This window comes from Vicia villosa, linkage group LG7, assembly GCF_029867415.1.
Source record: "Vicia villosa cultivar HV-30 ecotype Madison, WI linkage group LG7, Vvil1.0, whole genome shotgun sequence".
NCBI classification, from domain to species: Eukaryota; Viridiplantae; Streptophyta; class Magnoliopsida; order Fabales; family Fabaceae; genus Vicia; species Vicia villosa.
The window spans coordinates 78,575,612-78,601,318 of NC_081186.1; the positions used below are offsets into that span (position 1 = coordinate 78,575,612).

The 25,707-nt window shown below is 34.8% G+C and overlaps 3 protein-coding genes across 3 annotated transcripts; 1 reads left to right on the plus strand and 2 right to left on the minus strand.

The window, feature by feature from the left end:
* Window positions 1-6,559: 6,559 nt before the first annotated feature.
* LOC131617547 (sm-like protein LSM3B) lies at window positions 6,560-7,345 on the minus strand. The gene is made up of 3 exons (XM_058888819.1): window positions 7,081-7,345; window positions 6,901-6,996; window positions 6,560-6,697 (listed from the first exon to the last, which is right to left on the minus strand). The coding sequence occupies exons 1-3, from the start codon at window positions 7,267-7,269 to the stop codon at window positions 6,575-6,577; spliced, it is 408 nt and encodes a 135-aa protein (XP_058744802.1). The 5' UTR covers window positions 7,270-7,345; the 3' UTR covers window positions 6,560-6,574.
* Window positions 7,346-13,767: 6,422 nt separating this feature from the next.
* LOC131617548 (uncharacterized) lies at window positions 13,768-14,413 on the minus strand. Its single transcript, XM_058888820.1, has 2 exons — window positions 14,046-14,413; window positions 13,768-13,961 (listed from the first exon to the last, which is right to left on the minus strand). The coding sequence occupies exons 1-2, from the start codon at window positions 14,154-14,156 to the stop codon at window positions 13,830-13,832; spliced, it is 243 nt and encodes an 80-aa protein (XP_058744803.1). The 5' UTR covers window positions 14,157-14,413; the 3' UTR covers window positions 13,768-13,829.
* A 2,493-nt stretch (window positions 14,414-16,906) lies between these two features.
* On the plus strand, window positions 16,907-19,283 carry LOC131619430 (uncharacterized). The gene is made up of 5 exons (XM_058890525.1): window positions 16,907-17,033; window positions 17,571-17,719; window positions 17,873-18,096; window positions 18,198-18,734; window positions 18,839-19,283. The coding sequence occupies exons 1-5, from the start codon at window positions 16,907-16,909 to the stop codon at window positions 19,281-19,283; spliced, it is 1,482 nt and encodes a 493-aa protein (XP_058746508.1).
* Window positions 19,284-25,707: the final 6,424 nt, after the last annotated feature.

A 25,707-nucleotide genomic window follows, 5' to 3' on the forward strand; every position in this document is an offset into this window, starting at 1 on the left:
GCATGAAAATGCGAATGCATGGGTATGCGGGACTCCTTGTATTGTAACTCCGTGAATGAATGCAGACGTATGACGTATAATCCTAGGGATAACCTTAGAGGCGACATTAGACCCTCGTGGAATCTTTGTAGGATAAACGTTATGACACGCTAAGGGAAATCCCTTAGATTCGGGAGTATGTAAAAGGTAACGACTGGTGAAGTTGCCAAGTCTCATGGCCATCGAGAGGCCAATCAACGTGTACCAATGAAGTTGTCCCTCGTGGGAAGGTTCTCTATGCGGAACACAACCTATATAAGGACGATTATTGGATGAAATGAAATCCCTACAGGCTAGGGATGAAAGATGTATAGATGGAAATCCAAACCCTACAAGTTAGAGGGTGCGCGGAAATAAGCATGGAGTGACCGTTCAGGATAGTGACTAGATCTCATAGCCATCGAGAGGCCAATCGAACGCATGCTAATGAAATTGTCCTTCGGGGAAGGACGCGTCGTTGTGAAAGCACATGGATGCAAAAGAAAATCCCTATAGGCTAGGGAGTACGTAGGAGTAAGCATGGGGTGAGCGTTCAAGACAGTCACTGAATCGCATGGCCATCGAGAGGCCAATTGACGTGTGTTAACAAATATGTCCTTCGTACGAAGGATGCGATTTTCTTTTAGAAATATAATCCCTACGGGCTAGGGGACACGTAGATGTAAGCATAAGGTGACCGTTCAAGACAGTCACTAGATCGCATGGCCATCGAGAGGCCAATCGACGTGCGTAAACGAAGATGTCCTTCGTGGGAAGGACACGTAGCTGTAAAATGCAAGGATATAAAAAGAAACTCCCCACATGTTAGGGGGTGCGTAGATGCAGGCGTGGAGTGACTGTTCATGACAGTCACTAAGTCTCATGGCCATCGGGAGGCCAATCAACGTGCACAAATGTAGATGTCCTTCGTTAGTAAGGACATGGTCTTAGAAATGGGGTCCCTGCAGGCCAGGGAACGCGTAGGAGTACCTGCAAAAATTAAAATGCAAGGCATCCGCAGTATATAAATTGCATATATAATAAGCACGTAAGCACATAAGCCCTAGGTTCATAGGTTCGACGTAACGGCTTAGGGTGCCTACCCTTCCCATAGGAATGTTCTAGAAGGTCTCATGGGATCGTTCGTAGCCGCCGAGACTTTTTGTCTCTTTGGATTTTGGAACAACTCATTAATCCATGAGGTTCGAGTTTTAGGGGTAGGTTCCCAGAGAGATCAGCTAAATACTCAGTCCAGCCCTCAACAAGGTCGAGCCTCGTATCAGACCTTTCCGAATATTCAACCCACTCTGAGTGGAATTATAATAAGACTCGTAGGCGATGTAATTCCCCTCTGGTCATTATTATAATTCCCACGCTTAAGTTTAACAACAATTTATATATCCCCAAAATTTACAGTAAAACAAATAATCATTTAAATAAACATTTATTTAAATTACTATAAATAATTACTGTAAATAAAAACCGTAAATAAATAAATAAAATTTAAATATTTATAAGAACCTGATTCCCAAATCCGCCATTTATAGCTCCAAAAACGCCGTACAACAATAAATATTAACGTAGACAAATATTCATTTAAATTGTTGTAAATAATGATTGTGAACAGGAATTGTAAATAAATAAATAATTAAAAAAAATTAAATATTAAAAAAAAAATGAAAACCTAAATCCTAATCCAAACCCTAATCTTGGCAAATTTGCCAAACCCTAAAAAAAAGTTTGCCAAAAACCTAAACCCTGCCAAAACCTAGGAGCATAATAATTTACAGTTTTGTTATCACTATTTCCCCAGCAGAGTCGCCAGCTGTAGCAACCTGCCCTAAAATTTAAATTTAGAGTCGCCACCTATTCTGAAGGGCGAATAGGAAACCCTACGCAGTTTAGAGATCGGGGTAAGTTATTATAATCAGGTCGAGGGAAGGTGTTAGGCACCCTCAACCCTTTCCTATGGCTTTGAATCTAAGGTAACAGTTTATGGCTAAAATATTTGGGTTTTATAGCTAAGGAAGTGAATAGGGGGAAAATTGAGATTTTAGGGTGGGGAACTCGCCTTGTTGCCAAGTGCCTACGTATCTCCTTATGGAGAATCAGAGTCAACGTAGTTCGGGCACAGGATTGTACGCCTTTGAATTTGATATGAATATTTCGACGGTATTTTGAATTACCGTTTCGCAGTTTTGAAGAGGTATTTTGAATTATCTGATTGACAAGGATGAAAATCCGTAGTGTCGTGGTTTAGTGTGTTTTAGATGTTTTGGGCGTACAACCCTGATTTGATATGGCACCGTTAGATGCGGTGACCAATAGATTTGGTCAGTATAGCTAACGGATTGAGGGGCATTGCTGGTTACTCAGATCGATAGATTGATCGTCGCGGGCAGCAAATTAAGTGTGTTTTAAATTTATGTATTTTTTACCTCTCGTCTAATGCGACTAATAGATTTAGTCGGGTCGAGGAGAGAATTATTTAGGGATTAATGGGATTGGGAAAATCCTAATATGTACACCTTTATAGGTTTTTTGTGATTATAATAGCAATTAAAATTAATTAAATAGATTAAGTTGAATAATCGAAATAATCAAATAAATAATTCTAAACCCCTAATTATAACACTAATTCTAATTTAATCATGTTATTAATTTAGTTTAACAATCCAACTATAAACCATAAAAATATATTAATTTAATTAACCATTAAACAAATAAATAAATGAAACTATTAAGAAAACCTGGGGAGCAATCTTGTGCTGCTAGCCTTTGAAGTCCCATGGTGCACCTTCAGCACTGCTTGCATCAGATTCATCTCCAGAGCCATCCAAGGGTTGTTGGCTGCGGGTACACCGTGGGTTTGAGGAGAACGCGCGCGCTGGATCCATATGCTAAGACTTATGAAAAAATGAAAGAAAAATGCCACCGGTGGGGATCGAACCCCCGTTTTCCCCTTTGCTAGACTCATTCGTTGCCAATGCAACTGTTTTCGTTAGTTGAAATTATAACGATTCAATAATAATATAATAAAGAACGAAAATTAAGTAATTTTGAAAGAGAATTTATGCGCCTAGAGTCTCTTCTTCTTCGCGTGGATTTTTCCTTTTTTCTGCAGATACGTGAGAAGCATTGGCCACGGTTTCTTGGTGTGGCCATAAACCTGCCAACATCAAATTCATCATACGAAGCCAATAAATCCCAATTAAATACCCAGATTAACTAAAAGACACCCTCTGAATGCGACGACACTATTAATTTCGGCCAATTTTGCCTCTATCCATGGTTCCCAAATTAAAGCTTCACAACCTTAAAAATGGTGAAACCTTGTACCTGCAACCAAAATCTAATTAACCTATGCCAAAAGCTTCGTGACATCATTTTGAATCAATATATGCAATCAAATTATACTAATCACGCAAGAATTATGGAAATCGACACATAAGAAAAATTCAACCAAACCGTGAGCCTTATGCCATGATTCCATATGTTTTGATCGTAGAAGACGATTTCAATAGCACCCAGGAGCACCAAAGAATCGATTAAGATGTTTAATACGCCCTGCAACCAACTCCAACCACCAAAACGATCTTCACTTTTTCCTTCCCTATTTTTTGAACGTATTTACTGTTTTGGAGGCCCTTCTCCAGCGGCCACCTCCTCCTCTTTACTGCTCATCTCCTCAGCTTTATAGTTGGGGTCTTTTAGGGTTGAAATTAAATTGAAGAATAATTTTATGCAAATTTTGGAAGATTTGGAACAGGTTGGTTTTGGAAATTTTTGATAGAATGCTGATAGAACGTGTTCACCTCTTTGGGTCTTTTGTTTTTCTTTTTTTCTTTTTTTCTTTTGACTTAAAAACACCACAATAATAGTTAATAGAATTAAATCATAATAATTAATAGTAACAATAAAATAATAACATTAAAATACTAAAAGAGTATATTCTTATTAACTAAAAGAAATCAAGTGATAAAAAATAATAATGATAAATACCAATAATTGAAACTAATAAACATGATAATTCTATTAAAATTAATTATGAATAGCTAACAATAATAAAAGATGATTAAACTAAATATTAAAATTAATAATAAAAAAAAATCATAAGGCATGTGATCGATTGTGAAATAGACTAGAACCTCAAAACGGGTCAGATGACTGGGCTCAAGCACTTTCTGATTTTAACCCCCCATTTTAACTCAGGATATTTTATAAGAACGCAGGTTTGTCAATAAGAATGTCAAACCCCATGATTCTTAATTTTGATCCTTGATGAATTAAAAAACATGAATTGACCGGGCAAATTTTGGGGTATGACAACATCCCTAGTGGCTGTCCTAGATAACGGAACTATATCTTGTACACGTTCCATAATGGGCCTCTCTTCTTGATTCGAAGGCTGTTTGTCTTTCCTTCTAGGTGGTGTTACTCCCATGAACTCTGCCATTCGATTCATTTGAGATGATATCTTTTGGAAAGTCTCCACGTTTTCCCTATTTGTAGTAGCAATATTTGTCACTAGTGGGTTTAAGATTGAAGTCAATTCTCTGGCCAAAGCCCCTAGCATATCATGGTTGCTTGCATCCATTTCTTGTCGAAATGCTGCTTGGTTATTTGTGGTAAAGTGGGGCATCTGGGTAGAAAAACTAGTGTTGTGTGCACTTCGACCCACTGAACTAACATTCGGTGAAAATGTCGCATTGTTAGTTGGGGCATATATAGGTCCTGCCCCTCGTACGCCTGTTCCATATTGGTATGGCATTCCATATGGATTATTTGGTCTCCATTCGAAAGCAGAATTCGTGCCTTGACCAAACAAATTGTTTGCAGCATTTGTCGAGGAAAACGGTACGTCCTCTGCACTTGTGGATGAGGGTGCGGTTGTCGACACTGAAACTGGAATAGTCCCTGAGGGTCCTGTATTATTTTCAGGCATAGCCTGGGAATTATCTGCAGGTCTCGATCCATTTGGACCCGTTGTATCCCGTGTTCCTTGAGTGGAAGTCGAATTTGCCGCTCCTGATCCTGAACCCTGTGGGGGATCTTGATCACCCCCTGCACTGGCCGTAACGACCATTTTCTTGTTGTACCTTCGTTTGGGAATCGGTTGTGCACTGTTCGTTAATTTACCGTTCCTAAGGTTCATACAAGGTCTTGATATTGTCTAGACAAAAATAGAGCAATTGATTAAAACAATCCGCTTGACACTGTCCCACTGGGCGTGCCAATTTGTTTACGGTGATTTCCGGTAAACAACCGCTAGTCTTCCAAACTATAATAAATAGGGTTAATGAACTTTTTCGTCCCTTTAAATATTTCAAATTTTGTTTTTAGTCCCTCCAAAATTTTCCTTCAAGAAATCGTCCCTTTAAAATTTTTCTTCTGAACTATTGGTCCCTAACGTCAAATTTCGTAGCTAATCGGTGGCTAAAGTCGTAGCTAATCTCTAGCAAATTTGACGTTAGGGACCAATAGTTTAGACAAAAAATTTTGAAGGGACGATTTCTTAAAGGAAAATTTTAGAGGGACTAAAAACGAAATCTGCAATATTTAGAGGGACCAAAAAGTTCATTAACCCTAATAAATATGATTTGGTTACTCGCAGGATCGACTAGATTGATCCTAGGACACATAGTCAAAAAGATTGTTATCAATGTTCATTTGAACCATATTCATGATTCGTCTTCTTCAATAAGCGTTGTTCGATTAAAGAACAAGTAATCTTGATAATCACTTTGTTATATGTAAGTATGATTTCAATGAAAAGATAAGTAACATAACATATGAAACTAAAAGGACTGTTAAAACGTAAAGAATCTTAGAATGCAGAAACGTTAAAGACTTTGAAAATAAATGACATGAAAGTAATTCGAAAGTAAATGACATTAAAGTAAAGATACAGAAATGTAAATGGCAAGAAGTAAATGGAATGCAATAATTCTGAAAGATATTTGAAAACGAAAGATAATACACATGTATTAAAGTGGTGGTGTCATACGTACATTTTCTCAGCGAACTCTTTCTCTTAACACTTGATACTTGAGTAAATATTTGAGTGATTTGTACAAAATGAACACACAGAATCCTAACATTAAGACTCCTATTTATACTAGTTTCGACCTTAACGGTCCTACACTAATCTGCTGCCACGTCTCTCATAAGAACTTCCAGCGACGCCATCTGTTACTTGGACAGTTACAAAACCGTCTTCGAATTTCAAATCTTCCCGCCTGAGTCCATCTTCGACGCGTGGCAGTGTATTAAAAACACTACGAAAACACGCTAAGTAGTAATACTTGAATATATTTTATAAATTTTGTCTAAGTCCCCGAAGACACATACTTTCACTAGCTTTCAGTATTCATTATCTTCATAACGAACTTAGAAATCTTTATTCTCGAAGCATGGCCATCAGTAGCCATCTTTTATTTTTAAGGGATGGCCATCAGTAACCATCTTTCCTTCGATTTTCCACTTCTTCGAAGGACAAATATTACAAGACGAAATCTTCAGCTAACAGGAACAAGCCTAATTACTTATGTATGTATCAGGAGGACACAAGACCTATTATTTTCTTCATTGCCAAATATATCTCATCTCCTAAGATGCAAGGTATCAAGAGTGAGCTTGTAGGATCATCCTTTAAAGCTTCACTTGATTTCTGTTGAAACTGCAAATGCCAATGAAAAGGAATAGTTGATATAAAAAACTGTTATTTATAAAATAGGTACTAAACTAAACTACAAAGCACCTGTTGTAACAAATAGTAATCAATGTCAATCAGCCATGTGGCCTTGTTGTTTCAATCTTTGTCCCACCTGTATGTTGATCAAGAAAACTATCCTAAGAATTGAGTAAATAAAAAGTGCTTACCCTAACAATTTCTTCATATGTCTCATCATCAATTTCAACAGTGGTAACAATTTCTTCAACATCACCAAGAATCATATTAAGATGCTGATCATAAGCCTCCAAATCGAAGATCAAATTGAAAAACAGCTACTAAAAATGTGTAATAAGAAACGAGAGATAAAAAGAAAAAGAATAAATTACATGAAGCTTGCCACGAAGCTCTCTGTCAGAATGGAGTTTGACATAGATACGTTCATCGAGACTGAGTCGTATGAGATCCAAAGGCTCCTTCACTAGTAGCAATGTCTGTGTGCTGCTGTCAACAACACTTACACAACAATGTTCCCTTAACATCAAACTGTTCAAAGGAATGAAATTAAGCATGCACATTTACTAAGTCAATTCACTTTTTTGTTCAGAATTAAATTTACTAAGTCAACTCCCTAACAAACAGCCTTGTTCAGAATTAAATTTACTAAGTCAACGTTTGAATTGAAGTACACATGCAGAATTCCATGTTCAAATGTACACATGATTGCAGAATTCTATGCTGGAAATATAAACAGTTGTTAGAAATTAAATGAACAATATGTACCATATCACTATCATTCAACATACTCTTAAAGTTAAGATGGATAATAATGACTTTTTTAATTGCAAGCGAAAACCCAAAGATTTTTATAGGGAAACCTTACGCATTGATAATTGTAGATCCAACCTTACACAACAAATCATGTAGGGTGAAGGTTAACTACCCAGTAGAGCATATACATGTGATAACAAACAAACTCAGAAGCATACATACACCGCTGATCAGATGTTGTAGTCATTTGCATAGTCTCCGTTGATTTGGAGAGGCAACCAAGCAATGGCCTTCACAGCAGCAGTGTGCTCCGTAAGTCTCAAAGTGGGTGTGCGAGAGTGATGATTCCATACCAATAGCTGCTCATATAATAATTAAACATGACATTGAACAAGAGGTGATTTAAAAAGCTCTAGAAGAATACATAAAGCATAGAATGACGCAATAACTTTGAAAAGTCCAGAACATGCTTTTTATCTTAAGATGATGAGCCAAATAAATGGGAAAATGAGAAGCTAACCCCTTTGACAATTTGTAGTTGTATAATTCTACTGCTTCATTGTATTCTACTACAATTTTTCTTTCTATTCCTTCAGCTGCTGTTCTCTGAAATGGTAAACAAACAATTTGTAGTGAAAGCTGTTGGAAGCAAGAGAGAGAAACCATTATAGAGGCATCTAAAACTATTGAAATCAAAAGATCAACTACTGATATCCAATCACGCTCTCCATGGATTTCATACTTTTCATGTAAGGCATCTAAAACTACTGATATCAAAAGATCAACCATTTCGTCTCCATTCTTTCCTATGTTGACTCTTGTATTAAACTCCAAATCAAAGTAAAGGTGGCATGGTAAACCCTGGGAGCAAAGAAACTTTTAAGACTTGAATAAACACGCATAAGGCACCCAGATCGATCACATCACACAATGTAACTAGTAACTACAATATAAGTTTTCCAATGAAACCAGTGAACATTAAACACAAAATTATTACCTCTTGAATCACTTCATAATGATGACGGAATTTGGAAGGCATGTTTCTACCAGCAGCCTGAATTTAACAATCAAAAACAAAAAAACCATACTTCCTATCAGTCTACATTGAAAAACAACATCCTAAATACAAAACCAGAGTTCACATGAAAAAGGGTTAGGTATTAACCTTGCTTCTAGCTGAAAGAACTGAACTAAATGTCCTGACATTTATCTTAGATCTTTCTTTTAACTTTCTTCCTTTAAGAGGTTGTTTCTCTTTCACTTCAGCATGTTTCTGAGCTTGTTCCATCTTTTTCGCAGCAACAAAGTTTCCATTGACAACACCAGGCACTAATATCTACAACATCATTCAAATTCCATCAAAACAGATTAAAAAATACAGCCTTTCAAGAAAATACCATCAAAATATAACAAAACAAACTTAATAACAGATTAAAAACACATCTTGTTCTTCTCTGCTGCTTGAGCAATAGCAACTAATTGATTCATACAACAAAACAAAAAGATAAACATGAGTTAACAATAATTTAGTAATTAAATAATTTAACTTTAATAAAAAATATAAAAACAGAACCTTGTGATGCGCTTAGGCTCATTAGCATGAGGATCTGCAGGATTAATCACAAGATTTCCAATATTTGCAACAACAACAATTAGAATAACTTAAAATAGAAACGAAAGAGATTACCGTGTGATTATCGGTCGAATTCGTCGCGTGCAGTAGTGTTGTTGGAGCAATCGAAGGAAGCTGCAGAGGGCCGAAATTTTGTGGGTTGAGCGTCGAATGCGTGTTGAACCGTGTGAATGTCTTGCGTGATGTTGAATGATGCGGATCCGATGTTGCTCGATCTGAATCCGAAGAGAAGGTTGTGATGCTGTGTTGTTGAACTGATTGTTGAGTTGAATACAAAATTAGGGTTCTTAGATTGGGGGAGGAAGAAAAAATTGGGGAATACGAAATTAGGGTTCTTGGAGAGAAGTGAGAACGTGATTCTGAAGTTTGTGGGAAGAAGAAATTTGGATCTGAGATGTTGAGTTGAATCTGGTTTGTTAAGCGGCACCTTGTGTTTGGGAAAGAGAAGGAAGAGAGAGCTCAATTGATTTTAGGGTTTGTGTATTTATCTTTTCAATTTTTCTTTTATTTTTTTAATCTAAAAAAATTATAAAAGAAAATAATTATGAGAGGGAAACCAAAAAAAAAGAGGGAAATTTTGGAGGGATATATTTTTTTAGGGTTGGTCTACAGTTTGAAGTGAAAATTATAAGGCCGCGGTTTTCCTTTGCGGCTAAAAATATCTGCAGTTGTCTAACCGTGGCAATTGAAGTAAAGGCCACAGTTTCATACTCCAGATTCAATATTTTATAACATAATTCTACGCTTTGAAAACCCTGGCCAAATCATATATGTGGCCACAGTTTCTGAGCTGTGGACAATTTTAGCGTGGCCGTAGGCCAAATTTCTAGTAGTGATATTAGCTAATATATTTTCAACTTTAAGACAATATTATCTTAATATTAAAGAAATTAAATAATATAAGATACAAACATTCACTTCACTACCACCACCTTCAAAGTTAACAATCAATCATACATCATAATAAATAAGTAAAGAATCAAACAAACCATCTAAAAAGGAATCAAAGCTCTAAGTATTGAATATGTGATACACTAAAAATTCCAAATATATTTTTTCTGTTGGAACATACGAATTAAATTAAGATTTATCAATGGAGAAAATAAAGAATTGAAGATGATGAAGATTAAAGAAATTGAAAGAAAATAAGAGAGAGAATAATTGAGGGTGAGTGGACAAATTGACATTAACCACAATAGGAATAGTGAGCTCCTTATATAGTACAAGGTTACAAATTATTAGAATTAAACATAACACCCAAAACAGAAAATAAAAAACAGCTCAGCTACAGTGTAATTGGTTACGGCAAACAGCGTAGCCGGTTACGCTACTACAACAGCACCAATAAAATCTGTTTCACGGGTTCGTAACCGGTTACGGAAAACAGCATAACCGGTTACGCCAACTGAAGTGTCAAAAACCAGCAGTTTCAACATTTTCTACTCCAACATAAATCACCACTTAAAATTCAAAACAACCCACAAACACATGAAATTTGGAAATAGAAAATTAACATCTCATGATACAGTTACATGATTCAGTACTCTTCCAATCAACATTATTAATGAATCATAAAATGGTATAATATCTAATCAACTTATTCAACTTTGATAAACTTCTCTCCACGTCCAATATCAAAATTATGAAATATTAGTTTTCAGCTTAAGACAATAATACAATTTACTTTTATATTAACAAAAGTACCAATAAATTTTCTATAAAATAGTTAAATGCCATCAATTTATTTCCAAGCTAAAAGCACTAAATCAAGCAACAAATATATAAAATTTATCTTGGACAAATCATATGTTAAAGGAAATGTTAATGGTCAGTGCATTCATTCTTAAAGTTTTTTGCTATTCTTTGCATAGTCCAACTCTTCCTTCAATTTAAATTATAATCTGTTGCATTTCTTTGTCATGTTGTGTCAAATTTTCAGGCCAAAATATATGATCAATTAAGTTTCAGATTAAGCCCAACACCATAACTTCAGAATTTCCAATCCATCAACAAACAAAAGAGTAGCCTTAATTCCAACACAAACCAACAACACCAGATTTGGTCACACATTCCTAACCAAGTCTAAGGCAACATGAAATCTCAAGTGATTTGTATAACTATAGTGCAAGTCTCTATAATTACCCAACAACAACATAAATATTTCTCTCCGAAACTGAGTAGAAAATTAGTGTTTCAGACTAAAATTAGTCAATAACAAAAGAATTGGAAAATCAGTCATGCCTATTATCGATTCTCACTTTGTAAATCATGTGATTCTTGATTTCGAAGATATGTCGATGGTTGCTATTCACCCTTGAGTCAACTCCACCTCGGCTCCATATAAGATGATGATGAAGGTCTTAGATCTCTCATTGGGTTATAAGGTTTGATTTTGAGGTGTGAGCAATAGAGGCTAAACGAGAGAAAATGTGAAATTAAGTGAAATGGAAATAGAGGAATGACTCAGTGAGGCCGATTTAGAGGGAGATGAAGGAAATCCTTAATTTCTCATTTTGATACTTTTTTCTTTTCTTATTTTAAGAGTTAATTATCTTTTAATAAATTGCTATTATTTTTTTGTAAAAAAAAAAAGGGTTAAATATACAAAATTCATGCAATATTTATGAGATTCGCTTTAGCCCTTGTAAAGGATATTATTTTAAAACCTCCTTGTAATATCCAAATTTCTTCATTATAGTCTCTGAATAAACAATTTCAAGCCAGATTTTAATTTATAGTGACTTGGCAGTCCAATTGGAATTTTATTTTATTTTCGATTAAATTTTTTAAACGATGTGGGATTTTTTATTTTTTAAAGTTTTTTATATATATTTTTTTTTACTTTTTTGTTTTTTTTTATGTTTTCTTAAACTATTTTTATTAATTTTTTTAAGATTTTTTTTTAAATTATCAAAATTATTGCATTTGGGCCTAAGGCCCTTATTATTTTTAAGAGGAGCTCAATGCTTAATTAAGGTTATAGAACAATGTCATTAAACTCTTGTTGTGCTTCTGCATAAACAAATATATCTATCACAAGCATAAACAAATAGGATACCAAACAAACATAAACTAACAAGCAGTGATTACACTCAACCAAGCAAATAAACATAAACTAAAAGCAACAAAACTACCAATAAATGACACCAAATAGGATACCATCACATATGATTACACTCAATCACTTACAAAAAGAGAGTAATAATTTCCAGTACCTGCAAGTAGTGCATATACCACAGTAATAAGTTCTATCTTGAGTTTTAATAACATATAAGATGGTACCAAAGCATTTTAATAACTTTTAATCATGCATGTTCTATATTGAGTACCCCGTTAAAGCATGCATATTGTTAATGTTAGGAGTAGTCATATTGCAGCATGCATGTCCGATATTGATGTGTATGGATCACATGTTGTTATTGTCACGTAATACACCAACATAAGCTCCTTCATTGACAATAAGTCACTTTCATCATTATCTCTAAACAAACTTATCACAACCATCATCATCTTAAATCATCACAAACTATCCATAAACCATAACCAAGCCTCTTACAAGAACACCAACGAATCTACCACTTGTCTTGCGGTTGTTGGTGCTATATATACAAGGTTGTCAGACTCAAGAGCCTACTCGGATTCGTAAAGGGTCTGTACACTCAACTTATAGACTCGACTCGTAAACTCGTACGAGTCTATGGAAAACTAAAAACGACTTTAAAAAACATGTAAGTGACATATATATGACACACAAATATATATTTATAAATATTTAAATGCTTCATATATGACACAAGTATATATAATAGTACACCAATTGACATAAAAACTTAAATTTCATACTCCATAACAAACTTCTTAACAAAAAAACACTACAACGTACAAGGGCTTCTAAAGCGCTTTTTTTGGGCTTTTAGAGCGCTGCCAAAGCCAGCGCTGCCGTAGGTAACGACAGCGCTTTTGAAACTCCAAAAGCGCTCTCGTAGCCCCCCCTATAGCAGCGCTTTTTCCAGAAAAGCGCTCTCGTAGCCTCCCCTATAGCAGCGCTTTTTCCAGAAGCGCTTTCGTAGGTTGCGCTTTTTTTAATATTTTGACATATCTCAAGTTCTCACTAATATTTTGAGAAATACATTTATTATATTAAACAAATAATTTTTTTTAAAAAATACGTTTAATATGAAACATTTTATGAATTAGTATTGCATATATTTAATATCAAAATACAAATAAAACATCACTAATTTTATAAGTGCTCTAGACGCTAAGTCTACAATCAAATTCTCAAAACACAAAATACAATACAAATATATATATATATATATATATATATATATATATATATATATATATATATATATATATATATATATATACACTGATTTGCTCCCTAAGAAATTTCCCCGAAATCCAACTTCAGACATAAAGTATACTGTCCACTTTTGAGTTTCAATGAATTGATGACCTGGACCAAAATAAAGTATTCGAAATGTAAGTAAGATTATCATACTAGTTCAACTATTGAGAACAAAATTTATATTTCTAATAAAAAAAGGTATATGACTTAAAAATCAATGGAAAAACTAGGCAACATAGATTTCTAAGTATCTACCACTTGTGCCACGCCACTTTGGTGGCTACAAGGAAATTCTAATGTCTCAATTTCTAGAGAAAAAAAAAAGAAAAAAAACAAGAAATGCTAAAGCTAACAAGAATGCAAGGTATTTCTATCTAAAACTAAATTACCAGCATTTGTGTGGAGGATGTCTCATTGCTCCCGTCAAACTCTGAAAGAACATCAAAAGCATGAAGTTTCCAGTCCAGAGTTTGTGTGACAACAACACTAGCCAAGCAAACATTGCCATGAACCTACAACAGACAAAGTTTTTAAATAACTGATATAAATAAACAAATAAAGAGAAGAAAACTCATATTTAGCTCATGAATACTCACAAGTTTACAATCATTATTTAAGAAGCTCACTGCTTTCGATATCTGAAGCAGTCCCCAAGCATAATATTCATCCCTACAACCCCACAAAGTGAATAACAATAAGAAATCCATATTTGACAGCGAAATCAAAGTCTATGCCCTCATGCTCTGTAATCTACTTATAGCATTGCTCACAGTCACTATTGTTAGACTTCTTTTTTTTTAGAAACCCAGCTACTGTTAGATTTCTTATTATGGCAGTTATATACTATCTCTTCCCTTAGTTTATATTATATGTGAATTTTGCATTCTCTATAGTGAGTGTATTCTATTTCTGTTTTAAGCTTATTATGCCATCTATAAAAGTCAGTTCTAAAATTAAATCGTATTTTGGTACCAGTTTCTAACATAAATAAGACAAGATCAATTGTTTTAAGCTTATGTGAGCCTCTATCTCAATAATATCCACGTTTAAAGAATCAAATTAAAACACTAGGCAACATCAGATTTGAAGAAACAGAAATCCAAAATCCCAAAATTTCAAATCAGAAAACCCAAAACCTCAAATTAGATCTAAAAGCAAAATAAATACAAATCTCCATTATAAAGATTGGAAAATGAAAGGTTATCTTCAATAATAAACACAAGAAATCATTGTGAAAAAAGATTTATACCTGGGATTGAACAGAGGAGATTGAATGGCTCATAGAACAAGGAGATCGTATCAACGGACAAAAACGCAGCAACCACAAATGTTCAACACCACAACAACAATCTTCAACTCGCGAACAGTTTCATTACCGGCGTTAAGCTTTCGAACCCAGCAACATCATCTCCACGAAATCGGAGAAAGCTTCGATTCAGAGAGAAGAAGAGGACTAACGGAGATTCACGTCAGAGAAAGATAACGGAATCGAAAAAGGGTTTGAGTCACCGGTGTTTGATCGGAGAAGAAGAGGAAGACAATCAGAGGAAGAGAGAAGAAACCACAGTTTTGTTGAAGATGAAGGGTGTCATTCTTATGTTGAGGAGGAAAAGAAAAGAACGTGTTTTAACCAACACAAACCCTAATCCCTTTTCCTATTTATTCTTCCTTTTATTAATATTTTTTTATTCTGTTAGTTAATTAATTTTGTTTTAAAAATTTTAATTTTAAATTAGCTACGAGAGCGCTTTTCAAAAGCGCCCTTGTAACCAGCCTATACCAGCGCTTTTATAAAAGCGCTTTCATAAGGTAGCCTATAGCAGCGTTTTTCAAATGCTTTCGTAGGATCACCTATATCAGCGCTTTTTTCCCTTGTTTTTTAGTTTTGTTTTTAGCGAAACCTATAGCAGCGCTTTTTTCTAAAAGCACTTTCGTAGTTGTGCTGCTAAAAGCCAAATTTGGCGTCGTGAAACTTGATAATAAAACAAGAAAAATAGTAAAGTATGTAATTAAAGACTTAAATTATCCTGCTGAATGATGAAGAAAGAGGAAGTCTCTTAAAATATTATGGATAATAGTCCACCTTATAGCATTATGTTCCATATACTCATAGATTTAAATTGTGGTTCGCAACTGCAATTGCAGCTGCAATATTGTTGATGCGGTATTTTTTTCTCTATAGCATCAGACCGCAATTACAGAGTGATTCAAAATCATGCGTCCTTCCACCTTAGGAATCACATCAGACAACTTCGTCCAAGTTTCTTCAAGTATTCACGTCAAAAATCAAAATTTAGACCCTAAAACTCAATTTACTTTTGAAAAATATTAACTCTAAGTGATTTTAACAGTATATTCAGAATCTTCTCAATCAAAATCCATGCTGCAATATGCATTGCAACAACCACAATGACTACAATCACAACATCTGCAACCGCATCCATGATCACAAACATCATTTAAAACCATGCCTCTTCTGAAATTATTCTCGATTTATGTCAATAAATTTTGAGCTAGGATAGTTTTATGTCTATATTATCAAGGTCGTCCACTCACCTTAGCTTTCCTTTCAACACTTGTATGCAAAATCTTTATAATAATTATTAAAAATTAATTTTTTAATAAAAGTTGTAGCAAATTTTCATGAAAGCAATGCATTAATGCAAAACAGACGAAAACGTTTTCTACTATAAATCATAAATATCATGTGCAAAATGATACATGAATATCGGCTATCAGTGGACCTGATTGAAACAAAATGGTACATCAACTTTACACAAGATAATATACAAGAGAAGCATCCGAGTGAAACATACAAGAGAACATTTACAACACAAGAGATAGATTTACGATAACAATTGCGAATACAATAAGAGAGTGCTAAACTCGACCACATCGTTGGTGAAGAAAGAAATAAACGCTTCTGAAAGAAGAGACTAGGAGAGAGACATTTCTAATTCTCCTACAAGAAATAAAATAAGGGTTTTTAAAAACAATATGGAAACTTGGGCCTTTTTTGAGTTCTTTTTTAAAAAATTTAGAAAAACTTATAAACTCGTAAACTCGCCATAGACTCACGAGTCTATACGAGTTTGTGCTAGTCTACTTGATTCTACCCGAGTCTATCAAAAAAAGATTCTATGCGTTAGTCTACTCGTATTTGCTTCATAGACTCGTAAACTCGTACGAGTTTACGAGTCCACCCACGAGTTTGACAACCATATATATATATATATATATATATATATATATATATATATATATATATATATATATATATATATATATATATATATATATATATATATATATTTGTGCGCGCTTTGAAAGAAACTGTGCGAGAGGGAAAAAGATGATCTTACTTTTTCTTATATGCTAAAGTTAGTACGAGTTAACCTCTAGATAATTAACTCCTTTAGTCGATGTTTGTTCAAGTGTTGATGGGGTAGTCGCAAAGATGGTAGATGTCGGAGGTGACTTTAGTAGAAAGGAAGACTTTGATGATCGTGAAAGCATGCTAACATGGATTTGTAGGAATGCAACTATCCTTGGTTTTGGTGTGGTAATAGGAAGATCGGATAATGGTACGGCAAGAAGAAACCCGTTTGTAACAATGATGTGCGAAAGAAGGGGGAAATACCATCCTCCTCTAAGGAATTTTAAAAGAGACGACACGGGTACTAGAAAATGCGAGTGTCCATTTAAGATCCGTTGTTACATGTTGGCTAGAAAGAAGTGGAGATGCTCTGTTATTTGTGGGTTGCATAACCATGATTTGTGCGCAAAATTACAAGGCCATCCTAGTGTTTGTCGGCTCAATCCGGAAGAGAAAACATGTATTAAAGACATGTCCTTGAATCTTGTCCAACCAAAAAATATACTTGCCACATCGAAAAGGAAGGAACCCGACAACGTATCGAATATAAGGCAAGTGTATAATTAACGGTACCGCAATAATAAGACGAGTAAGGGAGATATGAGTGAGATGCAACAATTTTTGAAAATGTTGGATGCTAACAAATACGTGTCGCGGTACAGAACTTGCGATGACAAGGTTATGGTCTGAGATATTTTTTGGACTCATCCGAATTTGATAAAGTTGTTCAACACTTTCCCGACAGTGCTCATCCTTGATTCTACCTACATGATCAACAAGTATCGACTCCCGTTATTTGAGATGGTCGATGTTACATCCACCGAGAAGACATTTTCCGTTGCTTTTGCTTTTTTGGAATGTGAAAAAGAAGATAATTTTAGGTGGGCATTGGAGGTGTGTCGCTCACTTTTGAAGAAACAAGTCGAGATGCCTAAGGCGATTGTTACGGACCACGACCCCGCTTTGATGAATGCGATTGCAAAGGTATTTCCTTCTTCCAATGCATTACTTTGTCGATATCATATATCATGTAATGTGAGAAGTAAGGTTAAACTCGCTGTGGGGGCGAAACAAGTAGAGACCGAAAGTGGGAAACCGGTGAAGCCCGGAGTGATTGTTGACCAAATAATGGATGCATGGGCTCGTATTGAAAGTTCGTCGACAAAAGAATTGTATGCCGATACTGTATTGCAATTTCAGAAAATATGTGAAAAATATCCCGATTTATTGAAATACGTTGAAAGCACAATTCTTGACAAGGTGAAGGAGAAGTTTGTTTGTGCATGGACTGATAAGGTCCGACACCTTGGGAATACAACCACCAATTGAGTTGAGTCGGCACATGCTACTTTGAAAATTTGTTATTTAATAGCAAGGGTGATTTTTGTCGAGGTTGGGACTCCATCAATCTCATGATTTTGAACCAACATAACGAGATACAAACCTCATTCGGTCGGAGCATTACGGTGTTGGAGCATCGATTTAAGGAAAACATCCTTTACTCTCAATTGATCCACAATATGTCTCGGGCAGAATTGAATTATATCTTTCACGAGGCCAAACACGGTGAAAATTTTTGTGGCGATAGCGCAAATTGTGGTTGCACTAGCACATATGGTCTCCCGTGTGCTTGTGTTATTGCTAAAAAGGTGAGATTAGGTGAGCCAATAAGAATGGATGAACTCACTCCTCATTGGAAGAGACTTAGTTTTGATGATGATGGTTGCATCGAAGAAGAATTAAATATCTCTATTACTTCCGAATTGGAGGCGATACTAGAGAGGTTTTCGAAGGCAGATGACAACATGAAACTATACATCAAAGAACAATTGCGGAAGATTAGATTTCCAAAAACAACCGACATGAAACCGCCCTCTCAACCGGTTAAACAAAGGGTGCTCCGAAGAAAGTGAAGCTTACGCCGAATGACAACTCGACTACAGAGGATCCTTTATATTGTGAGCACGTCGACAAACTCTTTCCGTACTCACCTACTCCTTAATCTCAAAAAAGTTCAAACAAAGGAGCTCGCATTAGCAAACCACCTCCTACACCTATTGCTCCGAAAGTTTCGACTCCAACACCTATTGCCACAAAAATTCCATCAATCGAAGATGTACATATTGCTCTAAAAATTCCACCAATCGAAGAGGTGCATATTGCTCCAAAATTCCCATTCATCGACGAGATGCCGGCTTTTATTTACAAATACATCGATCGGGTCGTCAATGTGGTGGGGGACAATAATTGCGGATTTCGGACCGTATCGACTTTGCTTGGTAAGGGAGAGGATGAACATAAGCTTGTCCTCCATGAACGTATCAAAAAGTTGATGAACCATAAAGACTTGTACACGCGGGTATTTGGAGACGAAGCTATATTTGAATCGGTTCACGAAGCTCTTGTTCCTTGGTTGGGTGCTTACGCACCGACTTCAAAATGGATGAGATTCCCATAAATGGGACATCTTATTGCATGCGCATATGACATGGTATGCATTGACTTGACGCGATATGGTTTTTCGAAAACCTTTTTTCTGTTCCGCACCACACCTCCTGCAAATCTGAATGATCGTATCATGTGTGTTGGATGGCTCGCAAAATTAGTGCACTGAGTTCTGCTAAAAAAACTAACAGGGAAACTTCCGTAGATGTATCTACAGAAGGGTCTTATATTGAAAATTATGGGTGTGTACCGTAGATGCATCTACGGAATGGAGAAATCTATGACCCTTCAGGGGATATATCTACAGAACGTTCTGTGACAGAAATTTTGTGGTCCATAATTACCAAAGGCTTCTATAAATTTGGGGTTTCTAGCGTTGAATTATTACACACAAACACAAACACAAACACAAAAATGCTCACATAAGGCCATGTTCAGCGCAGTGAACATCATCCAAGCGTCCTGATCCTGAACCGGTTTATCTCAAAAGGGATGGGCATGTTATTTTCTCTTCCGTCAAACCCTCTATGCCGGTTAAATTTTAGAACATCCATTCCTTCGACCAACTCAAGAGAACTCTGATGTCTTTTTTAGAGGGGGAGTACAAACCCGACGAAGTCATCAGAAGGATCCAGAGGCTTAGAACAAGGACCTCGCCTAAGACCGGAGAAAAGGAGCGTTGGTGGGATGAAGTGGAAGGCGATGTTGATTCCGTTCTAATGATGCATGGATCAGATGACATTGTTTTAACTGTTGTAATATCTTAGATCTCTTAGTTTTTTTAATTTTCTGTTGGAAATTTTGATGCATCTTTTAATCAATGTTGATTTTAATCAATGAATGGATTTTTTATCGTTACAAATGTTGTTGTTCTGGTTTTCTGAGTCTTGTATAATTCCGTAGATGCATCTACGGAAGACTTTCGTATGTGCATCTACGGAACAAAACAACGTTAAACTAAAAAAATGGGTGCTTCCGAAGATGCATCTACGAAAGAACGAAGACAATTTGATCAATTCAGTGACGCGTAAGAGAGTCATGAGATGGGATGAGAAATTGTCTTTTTAGGAGGTCCATAATAAATGCATATTTAAGAAAATTAGTTATAATAATAAGTTTGTAACAGAATAAAGCACTTGCATTGCCGTTTGGATAAATTTCAAGAAAAAATATATAATCAAAAGAAAAAATCACACGCAAATCAATTATGGAGATTTTCTAATTGATATTAAGTTTTTGGCGGAGTTGTTAGTGATTTTAAAATTAATCTTAATTAAAGTTGTTGGATTATTTCAGGATAATTATTGTGTTTCGTTTGTTATAATTTTTTTTAGAGTGAAGATCCATTTTGGTCCCTCATAAATATTACACGAGTCAAAATAGTCCTTGACAAAAAAACTGACTCAACTTAATCCCTTATAAAATTTAACCGTATCATATTAGTCCTTCTGCTAATATTTTTTTCAAATCGGTTTTTTCCTACTTCTAAACCGATTCTTTTCATTCTTTTCATACTTTTAAACCGTCACTGGACTGATACGTTGGATTTTTTTTTTTAAACATACTAAGTTAATTTTTATTTTTAAACAATTGCCGATGAATAATATCAAAAAAGCCAAAATTGTTTCTTATAAAGTAATTTTCACGATTTCTACTAATATTAACAAACTCTATACATAAATTTTTATCTATGAGGTCTCAAATTCAAGTCCCTTTGGGTTAAATGATTTTCACTTTACAACTAGACAAATCAATTTTTATCGTTAATAAAGTGACTATCAAGTGACTATTATTTACAACAAGACAAATCAATTTATATTTTTAATAAAGTGACTAACGTTGACAACTAGACAAATCAATTTCTACTGTTAGTAAAGTGACTATCATTTACATCTAGATAAATCAATTTCTATTGTTAATAAAGTGATTATTATTTACGACTAGACAAATCAATTTTTACGGTTAATAAAGTGACTATCAATAACAACTAGACAAATCAATTTGTATTGTTAGTAAAATGACTATCATTTACAAGTAGACAAATCAATTTATATTGTATTAAATTGATTGTCATATTGATACAAATTTTGTATTTTTTATTTTAAATTTAGAAATGTTTAAGATTAATCACATGGGCCTGAGTTCAACTCCATATAAGAAACAATTTTGGCATTTTTATTTTATTAATTTATAATTGTTTAAAAATGAAATTAAAAAAAAATCAATTTAGTATTTAAAAAATGAAAAATAAATAAAATCCAACGTGGTAGTTTAGTCATGGTTTAAAACTAGGAAAAAACCGGTTTGAAAAAAATATTTACAGGAGGACTAATATGATCCGGTTAAATTTTATAAGGGATTAAATTGGGTCTATTTTATTGTGAAGGACTAATTTGACTCGTGTAATATTTGTGAGGGACCAAAACGGATCTTCACTCTTTTTTTACGTGTTGTTTTAAATTCTTGTGGTTACTTATGGCTTTATTGAAGGTGTGTGAAACACAAGAAATGAGAGTTTGAATTTTTTTATAAGCAACAAATATATTGAAACGAGTACAAGGGGTACTCAACCTGATTATAGAGGGAAATCGATTTACAACGGCACCTATAAGGGGTTAACCATCCAATTAGCTACAAACAAGTTAAGCTGACTCGAATAACTGGCATAAAACCAATCTCAAACCAACGATTTTGTCACAAAAACTATCTCCCGACTCCTCTTCACCCCTCCATTGAACAAGACATTGTTTCTTACTAACCAAATAACACGTACAATAGATAACCATATGATTTTACTACAAAGATTATTTCTATCCCGCCTACTTATGACCGAATAAAACCGTAAAATATGTTCAGGAATGGAAGAACTACTACGGAAAACTCATTTTTCAACGATTGAAAAATACATATAATCACGCGGGTCCAGGTATTGTTATGTAGAGTGTTGTCGTAAATGTGTTACTTACAATCACGGTCATGGGATCGTTGTAGTATACTGGAAAGTGCGTGCGCTGTCACAATGGTTAGTTAAATCAACCGTTGTAATAGACCTAAAGGTCCTAGGTTCAATTCTCAACAGCGACATTTTGGAACATAAATTATAGTTCATCACGGTTACATTAGATAACTGTTGTGGTAAGTACTCATAGTTTATTAAATACTACGTAGATTGCTTGTTTTTCATACACCTCATTAGCGAATGACACTAGTAGCGTCCGACAGAATTTTCACACTGTTTCGGCCATAACTTGAGAATTGTAACTCCGATTTGCGCCTGGTTCAAAGCGTTGGAAAGCTTATTCAATTTTTATGTAAAAATGAATAAATATCAACCAAATTGATGATTTATTATTCTTTAATTTTGAGTCGTATTCGTTGGTGAGTTGCTCAAAATCGTGCGTTTCAAGCGGTGTCTTCGACACTTTATTGCTCATGCTCCATATACGCGTTAATACCTACAAAATGAATAGAAAACTATCAAACGGTATACAAATGAATCAAAACACAAGTATAAATAAATTAAACATATTTACACACAAAACGGAGAATTATTCAACGGAATTTACACAAAAACATGATAAGTGCCTTAAAACTATATATACAAAAACACGACAAATTGGCACTTATCAGCGACGTGTGTTCTCATTTGTGGGCAAAAGTGTAAACATTGTAGCCTATGGGAATAGTCCACAGTCACATATTGCACATCTAGATAACTGTAGCCTAAGGTCTATGACTATAATTTTTATACATCTGGCCACAGTTTTTGGTCGTTTTTTAAACTCATTTTTGCCGTTGACGTCATTCCAAAGAAAACTTGACTTTATATGACTTTTCTGTCTACATTGATGACAGGTTGGGATGAACGGATATTTTCCTTCATTTGGTGTTGAAAATTTTATTGCTTTATGAAATTTTAAATTTTTTGGACTGACAAAGTCATATTTTCATCAGTCTTTGGATCTTTTCCTTCTTTGATCTTAAGAGTGAGACTTTTCTTCGTCTATCGCCTACTTCATTCTCCGCTAGCCTTTTTAGTTTCATTTCGAATTCTTGCAATTTTACAAACTAGGAAGCCAAATCCATAAAAGGCAAGTTCTTAGATTCAAAAATGACTATGCCTTTAGGTTGTGATGGTTAACCACGATTTAAGTATCTAAGGACTTTGTGAACCAATTCCTCATTTGGAAAAGTTTATCTTGACTTATCATCTTTGACTATCATTTATTTTGAATGCTTTCCTAAAGGTTCTTGGTTATGAGTCTTGCAACCCTTCAGTTACATGTAAAGAATAACAAAAAAGGAACATCGCAATTATACCTCTGAGATGGTACAATGTCTCTCCTTATCCTATCATGTGTCAACTAATAATTTGAAGCCATTATCCCTATAATATAACTAAAAAAATAAGTTTCAACCTCTTTCAATGACATGACTTTATCTTAAATTCCATAGATTGATTATGTCATGAAAGTATTGACTAGCTAATGATGCATGACCAATAACAATAGAAAACCCACAAATTTCAGACCCTTTAGAAATTATCAATGCACCATGCAAACACATCATATTCAGTTCTAGTGTATAGCTTAGATCATCCAACATGTCTATGGCCAAAAACTTTTTGTAAGTTCGGGAACATACTTCACATTGCATGAAGAAACTCATGGTTATCAAACATTTTAAAAAATATTCAATTTTATTTCAACTCTTAAGTCTCGAAGTATTATTTCCTTGGACAGACGTGATAAGAGCATCTAGAGTCCAAAACCCAACTCTTCCATATCTCAATACTCGTCCTCCATAGTACATGCATCAATGTCTCTCCCTTTCATGTTTATGCAACTTTTGTTGAATTAAGATGCTTGCATACTCACTTCTAACAACCAAAATTGTTGTCGTCGAACAAATTCTCTATATCATATTTGGAACTAATGATATTCATTTGTAAACATAGCTCTTGTGCTCCAGAGTAGTCACTTCCTCTTGTGAAATAGAAAAGTTCAATCACATCAAAACCTTTGATGTGTCAGACAAAGAACAACAACACCCAAATAAATGGTCTAAAGTAATGCTTAATCTTCCATGCAATGTAAACAAATCACTATAAAAAGAATTAAATAAAGAACATGTACACACAAAATTCATTTACCTAGTTCGATGAAACCGATCCTCTATGATGGGAGGATGATCTCTAATCCTCGATAATTCAAAAGTCGTTATAAAATATTACAATATGAGTTATAGGAAAATTACCTTCAAGTTTATAAGAACAATCCTATTTTTTACTTCTCAACTTTTTTTTTTGTAATCAAGAAATATATTGAATGTGAACAAAAGTTCAATAACCAAGATTACAAAGCAAGGCTAGAACAAGCCGGAAAGGAAAGAAAAAATTACTCGCCAAATGAATCCTAGGTTAAATATAGAAAAGGGTTTTTGCTAAATTTATAGAACTTACAATTGGATTGAGTAATTTTCCCGAGAAAATACCACCTCCAAATCAAGGCTTTGCAACCCCAAACGACGTCCCTCGCATTCCAAATGTCATCATTAAAAATGATACCGTTTCTACACAACCAAATGCTCCAAACTATGGCAAGCCACACACTTCCTACCTTACTAATTTTAATTTTCAATTGACGACAAGAACACCAATTCTCCAAACTTTCTTTAAAATCTAACGACAGAACAAAAAGCATTCCCAACCACCTAGCCATTTCCTTCTAAACCGCCTCCACCTTATGACAACCTAAAATAGCAAGCACCGGAGATTCGGGGAAAACTTCACAAATGACACAATCAAGATTTGAGGAAGAAGAAGAAAGAATTTCCCGATGAGCTAGCATATCCTTTGTGGGGATCCTATTTAGAAAGCACCTCCAACCAAAAGCTTTCACTTTTAAAGGAACGTCGCCCTTCCAAATCGAAGAAAAGACATGATCATTACGATTTAAAGGTCCGTAAGGAATATACCTCTTGCAAAGTTCGGTATAGCAAGAGGAAACCGAAAAATGGCCATCGTCCGACCACTCCCAAACGACGCTGTCAGCCCCCGAGAGGGCAGGCCAGAGTATTTATAAGTGTTTATGAATCCCCTTAAATATTACAAAATGTCTTCCAATCACTAACCAAATGTTTTTCAAATATTAGAATAATGAATCCTAAGAATCTCTCTCGTTGTCCAGACGTTTCTTTCTTTAAATTTTACCATCCGCAACAAAAGTGATTGAAAATCGTACACAAACCTAGAAATTGAAAAAACCAAATTCACATGTCTAAAATGTATTCCGCGCAGTCCGTCAACCGGCCTCGTAGCTTGACCACCCGCCTCACAAGATTTTCTTCAAGTATCCTTGACGTGACATTTCTGAAAAATGCAAATTTTGCTGAATCACTTTAAATTTTTGTAACATACATCTATATTCACATATGAT